The sequence below is a fragment of the Fulmarus glacialis genome, unplaced genomic scaffold (assembly GCF_000690835.1).
Source record: "Fulmarus glacialis isolate BGI_N327 unplaced genomic scaffold, ASM69083v1 scaffold34340, whole genome shotgun sequence".
In the NCBI taxonomy this organism is placed as follows: Eukaryota; Metazoa; Chordata; class Aves; order Procellariiformes; family Procellariidae; genus Fulmarus; species Fulmarus glacialis.
This window is the reverse complement of record NW_009190181.1, coordinates 21,646-33,950: the sequence shown is the minus strand read 5'-3', so window position 1 is coordinate 33,950 and position 12,305 is coordinate 21,646. Positions and strand designations below refer to the sequence as shown.

The 12,305-nt window shown below is 41.8% G+C and overlaps 1 protein-coding gene across 1 annotated transcript; it reads left to right on the top strand.

The window, feature by feature from the left end:
• Positions 1–1,292: 1,292 nt before the first annotated feature.
• Positions 1,293–8,807, top strand: COQ6 (coenzyme Q6 monooxygenase; the record flags this gene model as incomplete). The annotated part of the gene is made up of 11 exons (XM_009584832.1): positions 1,293–1,447; positions 2,154–2,212; positions 3,345–3,468; positions 3,904–4,034; positions 4,399–4,506; positions 4,607–4,669; positions 5,000–5,107; positions 5,523–5,725; positions 6,822–6,937; positions 7,368–7,534; positions 8,660–8,807. Coding segments are annotated over 11 exons (1,264 nt in total), but the record flags the coding sequence as incomplete, so codon positions are not given.
• Between the last annotated feature and the right edge of the window lie 3,498 nt (positions 8,808–12,305).

The following is a 12,305-nucleotide window of genomic DNA, read 5'->3' as shown; positions in this document are numbered from 1 at the left end:
GAGTTTCCTTATTCCCCCATCCTTTTGTGACAGCACTCTAAGGTTGACTTAAAGCTGTTTGGATACCTGAACGCTATGATGAGCCTTATCCTATTTATATATTTTTTTAATGTAGCCATTACTTTGAATTCTGTAGACTACTTGTTGTATTTCTGTCAAACATGGTAACCCTTAAATCACTGATGGCTAATTTCAGCCATAGCTGAAAATGCTTTTCTGATCCTAAGTTTCATTCTCTAACCCTGTATTTTAAACTCTGGAATACCAAGTTAAAATGGATTTGTGCTTGGTTTGCATCTAGAGATCCTGAGAGTACTGGCTGCTTCTTTATTTGCAATGCTGGTTCAGAAGGGTGTAATAGTGACAGAAGCCTAAAGAAAAGAATGCAAAGAAAAGCAAAAGAGCGAAGGTCCTAAGCAATAAGTGCTTTGCAAGTATAAGGGTTTACCTTGCAAACTTACCATTGTTCTGCTTGTATTGTTAAAGAAGACCACAGTGGAATTGAGACAGCAAAAGGATCCCCTCCAGCAGCGATATCTAAGGCTAACATGCAGGTTTGGGACTTTTCAAGAGATGAGGTTATGTTATGTATGCATATCTAGAAAATCTATGTATCTAGAAAATATGCTCAAGATACTGCTGTTATGAGGACTGCTGTAGTAGTAAATTCTGGATGTTATAAGGACACTGTTTCTGGTCTCAGTACCTTCTGCAACCATAGCGGTCAGATGCAACAAGCATGGCTAATTCAGCAGTAGTGTGATTTACTCTTTACTTGATCATCTCTTCAATTTTTTAATTAACTGAAAGTTAAAGTCTAAACTGCCTGTGCTATTCCACTGTCAGAATATAAGGATAAAGAAAACATAAATGTAGCTGCTAAGTATCACAGAAGTTTTATTTTGATCTCTTGTTCTAATTAGTGAATTTACATTTAAGCTCTGAAAAATGTGTTCTTTGGTTGGAGTAGACATTGCAGATTTCACTTGTTAATGCTTCAATAATGAACTTTCATAACAAAATATGCACAAATTTTTACAAAAAATGTAAACTTTGTACAAAAAGAAAATGATTAATCCTTGCTTTAACTGCAAAAGGGTCATCAGTCTCAGTAACAGGATTGTAGTCATAAAGCTTTAAAATACAAAAGTTTACCTGCCTAATCAAAACCTGTATGGTAAATGCATTTCTTTATTAAGTTTTGCATCTACTCTATCTTATTACAAAAATGCGTAGGCGTTACTGATACAGGCATAAGAAATGAGGTTTTTGGCAGGAGCATTGTAACAAAGCGTATATTTGCTTATTTTAGGGCATGATATCCACTTCCAGGATAAGAAGATTGCTTTGCTGGAGGCTGGTCCTAGGAAAGAATATAATCGCGTGCCAGACAGTTACAGTAACAGGGTCAGTTCCATCTCCCCAGGATCAGCAACCCTCCTAAGCAGTAAGTATAATTTCTATTGTTTGCATTTTTAACAGTATATTTGAGCTGGTTTTATTTTGTTTAAACAGAACCCCTTTGAGCATGTTCTGCCTTCATCCTAAACTCAACGGAATTATTGGCCTTTGTCTCTTAGTATTCTACATGCTGAATGTGGTGATTAAATCAGGCTTCTTTTGATAACAGGGATCTGCGTTCTGGTATCGTGGTCTGATCTGTTATATAAATATATGTGACATTAGGCTAGTGAAAGGGGCTCTCTATAGCAAAAGAGAGAGCAAAAGAAGCGTGTACTTAGTGCTCTGTCCGGTAACTTACTTCTCCTGGTTAATTTTAATTTTAAAGACAGATTTGAGCTTTGATTCCTTATGAAGAAAGAAATGTTCTAAACAATGATGGCTGTGCGTTTTTGTGTCTGTTTTATTACTCAGTGATGGGACAGTGAGAGTTGACTGTTAAGTTGCTGTGTTCATGGAAAGCTCTTGTTTGTTTTCTACTGGCTTGTGTTATCAGTAAAATAATGTGATGCTGGAGCTGTGAAAGTATTGAGGCAGACTGCCCCTGTCTGGGGACGGTACAAGCGGGGTCTGGGCATTGATGGTCAGGGAGGGAGGAGGAGGGTGTGGAGTGAGCTTCAGTTTTGACATTGGGTCTCAATGTCACATGTGAACCTGCATCTCCATGCATTTCTGTCCTTTTTCTCTTTTAGGTTTTGGTGCCTGGGATCATGTCTGCAGCCTGAGATTCAAACCGTTCCGGCGAATGCAGGTGCCTTACTTAGGGCTGCAAATATACTATGTGTCTGTCTACTTTGAATTCTCAGAAGTACTGACACTAATGATCCAAAGGTTTTTTCTTTGGTAAAGGGCAGGTCATGCTTATGATGATTCCTGTTACTTTTTTGGGGGAGCAGTCTACTCAGAAATACCTGTCCTCAGAGTCTTGATGTTACAGGATGGAAGGTTGATTCCTAATGGAAGCTGTAGATAGTGAGGCATGGGTACTAGCTGGGAAAGGTGTGTGTTAGTTTTGGCTGGGATAGAGTTAATTTTCTTCACAGCAGCTAGTATGGGGCTATGTTTGGGATTTGTGCTGAAAACAGTGTTGATAACGCAGGGATGTTTTCATTACTGCTGAGCAGTGCTTACACAGCGTCAAGGCCTTTTCTGCTTCTCACACCACCCCACCAGTGAGGAGGCTGGGGGTGCACAAGAAGTTGGGAGGGGACACAGCCGGGACAGCTGACCCCAACTAACCAAAGGGATATCCCATACCATGTGACGTCATGCTCAGCATATAAAGCTGGGGAAGAAGAAGGAAGGGGGGGACATTCAGAGTTACGGTGTTTGTCTTCCTAAGTAACTGTTACGCATGATCAAGCCCTGCTTTCCTGGAAATGGCTGAACACCTGCCTGCTGATGGGAAGTAGGGAATGAATTCCTTGTTTTGCTTCACTTACACATGCAGCTTTTGCTTTACCTATTAAACTGTCTTCATCTCAACCCGCGAGTTTTCTCGCTTTTACTCTTCTGATTCTCTCCCCCATCCCACCAGGGGGGAGTGAGAGTGAGCGAGCAGCTGTGTGGTGCTGAGCTGCCCGCCGGGCTTAACCCACAACAAGTTGGTAGGGTAGCTTTGTATGTTAATTATGTAACAGGAAAGTAGGGATAAAAAACTTTCTTTGCAATTAGTTTTTAAGATTAAGCTAGATCATTGTATGAAAGGAATTATGTGATGTACTTTAATAGCTGGGAATGGACAGTAATCTAGGACATTTCCTCTAGTTCTGTATTTCTAGATTGCCGCATCCTTTTCCTGGTAAGATGGATACATTCATAGTCCCTGAAAGGAACAGCACTTATTTATTATGTAGCTTCATGTAATGTATTTTTTCTTGTAGGTGTGGGATGCTTGTTCAGAAGCCATGATCGTTTTTGAGAAAGATGACTTAGATGACATGGGTTACATAGTGGAGAATGATGTCATTATGTCTGCTCTCACAAAACAGTTAGATGCAGTAGCAGGTAGTGGACAACTTCTTTAATATTTTATTTCCTGCAGAGAGCTTTCCATTACTTGCCTCCTGTTGTGTGTGCTAAGTTACGAGAGGGAGAAAGTTCATCTAACAAGTAAATCTGAGACATAGGCAGCTTCTTGAATTTGGGGGGGAGGGAGAAATCTGTCTTCCAAAGGCTACACAGCAAGAAAACAGTTGCATATGTAGTTCTCCAGAACATAGTCTCTCCAAAAGTAGACTTAATGAAAAGATCTGGAGCTTTCTATCCAGAGTAGGCCTGACAAAGGGTTGGCCAGATCTGTTCTTTCAGGGTGCCTTGAGAATTGTAGGGTCAGCTCTTAGGGTGCCATTAAGACATGCATGGCCTTTGCTGTTGTAGCGATATTTACTTTTTTTCACGTCTGTATCATGCTGTGACCATAGTACTTTGTGTTCCCATCAGACCGGGTGGAGGTTTTCTACAGGAGCAGAGCTGTGGGGTATACCTGGCCCCTTCCCTCTCACAGCTGTGACACAAGCCCTTGGGTCCAAATTGAGTTATCTGACGGACGCAGACTTCAGACCAAACTGCTGGTAACTAAACTTTTTATTTCTGTTGATCAGGCATCATCTCTTGCCCAAGTCCTTTCCACTGGATTTGGTTCTGATTCCGTGTGTGCCGCTCCACCCACGTGGAGGGCTTGAGTGAGGTGAGTGGCTAACTCTGTCAGAGATGCTATGGGACACGGTGCATAGGCTTTTCTGTACCTGATGCAAGAAGACTGTGCTGAGTTGGACAAGTGCAGAAGGGGCCACATCTTCTGGTTTTTGGGCAATCTTTCTTTTTTTGTTCTGAATAAACAAAAAATGTGTGCATACAGGCTGAGGTTTGTAGATTGGAATATTGGCTTTCTTAGGAGCTGCTGAAGAGGTTGCTTTCTATCTCTTTGTTTTGCAGATTGGCGCAGATGGTCATAACTCTGTAGTCCGGAAGGAAGCCGAAATTAAGAATATTGAGCATCGGTATGACCAGTCAGCTGTGGTGGCAACTCTTCATTTGTCTGAGGTGAAATTCTGCAAATTGACTTTTCCATAAGCAGCAGAACAGTTTAAGCAGGTGATCCAGGTCACTCGTTCGTAACTCCACTTGCTTCTTTCCACTGTAGGCCACCGACAATAATGTAGCATGGCAGAGGTTCCTTCCCACAGGGCCAATTGCGCTGCTTCCAGTAAGATGGCTTGTGGTCTCTGGTTTTTTTTTGTGGTGGTTTTTTTTGTTTGGTTTTTTTTTTTTTTTAGTTTTTAGTCTGTTCTTTTCTAGTAACTTTCTGTGTTGGTTCTGTCTCTTAAGAATTTGTCCATCTGCCCTTTACTTTTCAGTTATTGCATTTGTTTTCCCCTCCTGCTCTCTCACTTTATCCTTGGTATTTCCCATTTGTAGCAAGTTGGGCTGGAAGAATAATGTGCAGAGGGACTGGTGTGGGGCAGGGCAGTGGGGAAATCATTTATTTTTGCTTCTTTTTCTTTTCGTACTTACCCTTGACATTCTTTTAAACTAGCTGTCTGACACTGCCAGCTCTCTGGTCTGGTCTACATCTCATGAACATGCGTCGGAACTTCTCGCTATGGATGAGGAAAGTTTTGTGGATAGCATCAACTCCGCCTTTGTGAGTATCAGCCTTGTGGCGGGTATGAGGCTGACTTCTTTGTAATCACGCGAAATACAACGGAACCCTACAGCTTAAAGAATAGTAATGGGAGAGGTGGATTCTCAAGTTCCTTCCTCTGGTGAGGATGATATTAAAAAGGCACTTGGCAGAGAAAGGATGACCCCTTGGGACTGAATTAGGTTAGTTCTGAAAGTCACAGAAGAAGTGTGAAACTTCCAAAAGGTGTGAAGGGTAGGCTCATCCTAGTTGGAAACTTGTATGTCCTAAACCAATGAAGATAGTTTCTTCTACTGTATAGTTTTGTCCAAGTGGTTAAAATTCAGTATTTGGAGCTCATTCGGATTTTTTTCAACTGGATTCTTTTATATGTCTAGTTTGGCTTAACATCTAAAGATTTGTTTGGTTTTTTCAGTGGAGCAATGTAAACCACTCTGACTTCATTGATACTGCTGGGGCCATGTTTCGATCTGCTATTTCACTCCTGAAACCCTCAGGGACTGCAGTCCGTCAGCTGCCCCCAAGCGTTGCTGAAGTAGATCCAGAGAGCCGAGCCATGTTCCCTCTTGGAATGGGGCATGCGACAGAGTATGTCCAGCACCGCGTGGCTCTTATCGGGTAAGGTCCCCAATGGTAGCCCTCGTGTGAGTGGGGGACGTGTGGTTAGAAATAGCAACTCCCAGTCAACAAATTAGATGGTGAGAAATAATGTATAGTTTCAGTTTGACTTTATCCATGCCCAGTTTGTACCGTGTGCTCTTGTGCCAACAAAGTCCTTTTGTATGAGTAGCGCTCTGTCTGTTGTGTGTGCTTTATATGTAAATTGCAAGATAATTATTTCCCTTTTCTGGTTTGTGTAGTACAACGAAACAATCCAGTATCTCATGCTTCCCCAAACATTGTAGCAGGCATTCTGTGTACCAGTTTGAGTTTTAAACTCACCTTTCTTGAACACAAATGACAAAATTTACAAATTATTCCAGATGGGATATCATAGGCTTTTGTATGGTGGCCTATAGAAATAGGAAAATATCTAATCTTTTACTTTCTGAGGCTGCATGTACTTTTTTCTCTGCTACAGCTGCAATACACTGGTAGCTTATAGTAATTCTTGGATGCTGTATTACACTTCAGATACTTTTTATCTTTCCAAGTTATGAGCCACTCTGTGCTTGGGAGCACTCTGTGCTTTATAGCTTGTTAAAGTGCGTGATCTTACATTTCATAAGATGAAATTTAATTTCATTTCTCTAACTTCAAGACTCCCTTATCAATATGTCTGGCTTTATCCTTTACAGATAAATCTGCTTATAAGAGAACCTGGTTTTGTTTCTATTCAATGATATCCCACTTCTCCATTGTATTCATGATGTCCATCTACCAATGATACACCTCCTGTTGTGCCGAGGTCACTTACAAAAACATTAAGGCCACACATGATCTGAGAGAGGACTTTGGCTAGTTACCTCTTCCTAATTTTTCCTTTCAGAATGCTTTTTGTTACCTCCCCTTTGTCTTGCTTCTTACAACTGGAGAGGCAGTCAGGTAGTTCAGCATAGCATGCAAGGAGGTACTGGATAAAGCGTATATGCTGCTGTAAGGTGGTGGTCATTGCAAAGAGGTGAGGAATGCTATACTCATCCCTTCTGGGGTTTCTCAGCCATTATGGCTTTCTTCAAGAAGGGATATAAATTTCTGTCTTCTCTTGCTCTAGGGATGCAGCACACAGAGTCCACCCACTTGCAGGACAAGGTGTAAACCTGGGCTTTGGTGATACTGCATGTTTAGCCCATCACCTCAGTGCAGCAGCCTTCAGTGGGAGAGATCTGGGTAAGGATCCAAGACAATGAAGTGGCAGTAAGATGATTAGTCTTACAGGCCTTTGCTGCTAACATCAGGATAAGCATTATCTCTGTTTGCAGGTTAAGCATGCTGCTATCTTGTGTTTGAAAGGCACAAGCACCTTTGAAGCAAAACTGTTCTGTCGATTGGCTGTGGAGCAGTTAAAGATTTTTGGATGCGGTTTCCATCCCACAATCTCAAAGCTGCTTTAAAAAGAAAAAAGTTCTGCAGGATGGTAGTTAAAGAGGTGGTGAGATGAAGACCACTAGCTGATGGAAGGAGGCCTTTGTTAAGACAGGCCATTTCTCTGTTCTTTTTCTGTGTTTTCAGTTGTCAGTGGAGACTGCTATATAGATAAGATGCACAATTCTTTTGTGGCAAGTAAATTTCAATATGAGCATTCAATTATCTCTTCCAGGCTCCTTAAAACATCTCTTAAAGTTTGAGACAGAACGTCAGAGGCATAACGTCTCCTTGATAGCTGCTATTGATGTGCTAAAGAGGCTTTACTCCACAAGGCTGGCTCCCTTGGTGTTGCTGAGGACATGGGGATTGCAAGCAACAAATGCCCTGCCTCCTGTCAAAGTAAGAATCTCACTTTAGTGAGGGCCATAGGAAGAGTCCAGAACTATTTGTGAAACATCCAAGCTGTGAAGATTTTTTTGCTATTTGTTCAAACTCAGCTTTTGTGTCCTGAATGAGCCTGAGGAGTTCCTAAATAACTGATGGCTCAGTAGTAATGGTTCTCCTGCAGTACAAAGGAAGATGAGGATCCAAGTGTCTATACTCTGTATCAGTAGTTAGAGGCTAGAAGTCATTAGAAGTCTTTGGCTTTATTTTGCCATGGAATGAAAATGTGGAACCTTGAACTGCATTCCAGAAATGCACTATGAAAAACCAGCCCTATGAAGCTTCACTAAGAATAAGGCATCAGGTGACTTGACAGATGTGGTGTGCAGCTCAAACGAGTTATCTGTTTCTGTGCTGTTTTGCCTTGTGAAATTGTTCCCTCACGGCTGAAGTGCAAGTCTCTGTAATGAAAATTACCTGAGGAAGGCAGTGATGAGGAGGTTCAGTCTTGAACACAGACCCTCTATTTGCAGCCTATCTGCCTAAATTCTGCACTGTCTTGACCTAGCTGCTGGATTTTCATGAGGTTCCTTAAGCCACCTGCTCTCAAAGCTCCAAGCACCCTCAAATAAGATTCCTCATTTCTGGATTTGAATGTTTTATTCCACAAATCAAGTCACCTTCTTCCTATTAAACGCAGGTGGCCTGTTTCCTTTGTGTTATGGTCACAGTTAAGATGCTACCTGAGTTGAAGAGCAGTAAATGCCTAAGGCGTAGTAGCTGCCACTGGCAAAGTGTCTTTATTAGTTGCACTAAAAAGAGGACTGTGCTGATGCTTCAGTGCTCAGAATTTTTCTTTCTGCTTCTCTGTTTAAAGCAGAAAACCAAATGCAGACCTCTTTTCTAAGCATAGAACCTGTTGGTAACACCTCTGGTTTGTGCTACTCGGGAGGGAAAGGAATGCTGCAACTTCCTTAATTTTCTAGCATACAGGGATAGTGCTCTGCACTTGACTAAAAAGGCTGACAAAGAACTGTTGTCCATATATATATAAAAGGGAAGGAGACTATAGCTGCTATGTAAAAACATATGCTTATTACCAGTTTATGAATTAGTTATCTTTTTCTTCCCCTCTTCTAGGAGCAAATCATGGCTTTTGCCAGCAAGTGATCTGTTGTCAGTTTGGAACAGCAGCTTGCCAGTGAATGCATTGCCCTTACAAGGACTGTGACTGACTTGAATCTTTGCATTGTGTTATTTTAATTTAACAATAAAACTGAGGGATTGAGCTGTGTACTACATCACCCACTGGTTTGTGCATCTGCTCTCCTCGAGGATTTAGGGTCTCTTCCTGTAGTGCCATGATGTCTTCAGCCACAGAACTATCTGTACAATGTGCTTTTAATTTGGGCCTTTTGAATTGAAGACTGAGGTGGAAACACCTGTCTGTCTTTTGGCAAATGCAGTGCTGAATTTTGCCTGCTTAATTACTTTCAGTTTTCTCTGATGTGATTTCTAGAGCTGTAACATCACTCCTGGGTTCTTAGCACTTCCTGGGCTCGAAAGGTAGTTTTCAGTAGAGAAGAGCCAACTCATGATGGCAGATATGTTTTAAAGCTCCAGTCTGTCTCTCTTTCTTTCACTGTTTTCCTTGCCCTTCTCTTGGTGCTTTATTTAATAATGGTGTTTCTTGTGGAACTAGCTAGTCTTAAGGGCTCCATGAAAAAAGGATGCAAGACAACAATAATATCTAGGAAAGAAAACTGCACCAGAACGTCTTGAATATTGTTAAAAATGCTTTAATTACTAAAATAGACATTCAAGATACTCTGTCTTAGGTTCCAAACACCAGCCTCCTGCATTAGACATTTGACACTCACAACATTACGTGGGTACTGCCCACAGGCAAGATTTACACATATGATTAACCAGTATTGGGAATTAACATCAGAAAGGATGAAACATAAGTTTTGAACTGAAAGCCATTACTTGTGCATGTGACTGTTGGTGACTGGCTAAAAGACGTTACAAAGAAGGAGATAAGAATCAGGGCTGCAAGTAGAACTCTTCTCTTAAAAGGCTGCTTAGTCTTTAGTTAAGCTAATAAATAATCTCATTGCACTAGGGTAAGTGTGAGGACTTGACTGGCTTCTCTAGATCCCCCACCCACCTCGAGTAGTTCAGATGTAAACAGTAGGGGCTCAATTCTGCAATTTCTTGCAAAAGAAACCTTTGAGCTGAGTTTTTGTTTCTCTCATGACTGCAGGACCACGCCCCTAATAGAAAGCAGCAGTTTTGCTTCAGGTAATGAATTGTGCCACTGACAAATGAAGGCCCTGAGCATTTGGATTTAATGCAACTTTGGTACTGGGAAGCAGATGCTCCCACCTAGCATTTGTAGTACCAGAGTCTGAGGCAAAGAACACAGAAAAGAAACTTCCTCTGCGTGGTACCTGTCTTGTTCTAGACCATCCTCCCTTCAGACCAAACCAAACCCTTAAGTACTCCTCAGGGCTAGCGTCTATTCAGTTGGCAGGTACGCTGCTGCTGTTTCTTCCTTAGATACAACATCCCACCTTCCCTTCCTGTTTCAAATACAGCCTCACTGCTTATGGCTCTTGGCCACAAGATCTAGTAAGAGTTTGTCATAGCACTGGCTCAGACTGAAAGAAGACTTTTGGATTATTAAATTAGCTAGTTCTCAGGAGTAACGCAGCCTGGCTAGTAACCACTGCATCCTACTTTTGAGTTCTCTGAGAATACAAAAGTGAATACAACTGTTCACTGAAGACAAAATGAATGCGTTTGCAATCACCTTGTTGTGCAGACCAGACCATATACTAAGTTTTGCCAAACACTAGGAAGGCGGATAAGAAATGTTTGTGGTTGAGAAGAGGCCAGCCTCCAGGCTGGCCTCCACAACTACTTTCTTCGTGTTCAAACAGAAGCTCCTAGTGAGGAAGGAATAGAAGTTTGGTGTGACACTGAGGGATTTCCCAGCATGGATCTCAAAACAGATTCTGGTAAGGAGGAGTACAGGTAGGATGAGCATTTCATATTTCAAAGAAACAGCCTGAATTTACAGCAAGGTGTCAGTGGTGGGACAAGGACAGGTAGCTCAGTCCCCAACCCTTGGACTCCTGTTGCTGACTGAACTTGTCACTTTGCACCCCAGCGCAGTAAATAGAGCGTAGCTTTATTAGCCACAGTCAAACTTGCGCTGCTAACTAGAGGAAGTGGACTAATGTTCACAGTAAGGCAAATTTCTAAGTGTCCAAACCACTTGGCAAGATTAGTGAGGGCATGAGTGCACTACTTCCTCCCCTTGCTGGGAATTACCAATTATTTTCAAATCCAGTTTGCAGAGAAGGTAGCATGAGGGCAGGCTTTGGTTTTACGGAAGTGGGAAAGGCGTGTTATAGCAAATAGGTAAGTGCAAATGCCTTGCAGGAAAGTGTTCATCACAAGAGATCAGTGGATAAAAGCTTTTCTTAGTCACGTGCATAACACCTCTCCTTTCTTAGGACTAGGGTAAACTCATCTTTACTTTACGCATTCCATGGTGAGTAGAAGATACTAATTTTTTGCTAAATAGGAGCAAATGTATGAGCTAGCTGCCAACTATTTCATGGGGTAGAAAAAGTTGTCTCTACAGCTATTTCTGTTTAGGACAATGCAAGGTCTGCACTTGGAGCCTCAAGGTATTCGAGCAATCGTGGTGTTCTCTACAGCCAATTAAACAAGAAAACCAGGATCCTACAGCCCAGCTTTCTAGCCTGTCTGACAAGATGCTTTATTTAAAATACTGATCTTTCATTGCTTCTATGTTTGGTGTGAGAGAGATGGCAAGATTCACTTTAAATTGTTACTCAAATAGCTTCATGCTATCTTGACAGAAGTTTTGGACTTCCTAAACAGCTGCAACCCCTTCATTGGATGCGCTGTTCTAAAGCCCTGCCGTATGTGTTAAAAATAATTCCAGAGCAATGCAGGGCTGTACATACCATTTTATGGGTCCAACTCCATTATATTAAATTAAAGAGAAATGAAGTTTAAAACAATTTAAAATGAACAAGGGATAAGCAAACAAGGGATAAGAAAGCAAAGCTACTTTGGCTCTTGTTCTCCCTCTGTTTCTGATGCTAATTTCGCTCTCTCCCTATTTTTGTCTATTAAACAACTGAAAAAAACTTGTTTCACCACAGCTCTGCATTCAGAGGAGGTTCTTAAGGAGGGCGCAGGAAGCAATAAGCCCAAACTTTCAGATGGGAAACCACACCTTACAGCTCACTCAGCAAAATGGGCTGTGGTGTTCTAACAGCTCGCTGGCCCAGCAGGTCTCCCTGGGCTGTGCAATGCCGATTTCTCTTTTGCTAGCAGTAGACTTGACTCTCTGGTGAGCTGATTTAACTCAAGTTTGGAGTTGTGAATTGGTTCATGAAAGAACCTGAGGAGCACCAGCATAAGAGGAAGGAAGGCTGTGGGAGTGCCTTGCTGAGAGCAGAGAACAGAACTACCTCTCACTGCAAAGTGAGCTATCAGATCAGCCATTTCATCTGACTGCACCCTTCATTTCCTTGTGGGTGTAATGTGACAAGCATTTCTTTTGGCAGTGGAGTTTAAATAGCTGGCACTGCTGTTTAGTTGTGCCAGCACAACTACGTGTTATGACTACATGCTAAATGAATCAAGTTACCAGGTCTGGTAGCCAGATGTACGGTATAGCTGCACAGATTTGTAAAGGGCAGCAAAAAGGAACGCAGAGTCAGGCACACATTCTGCTTAG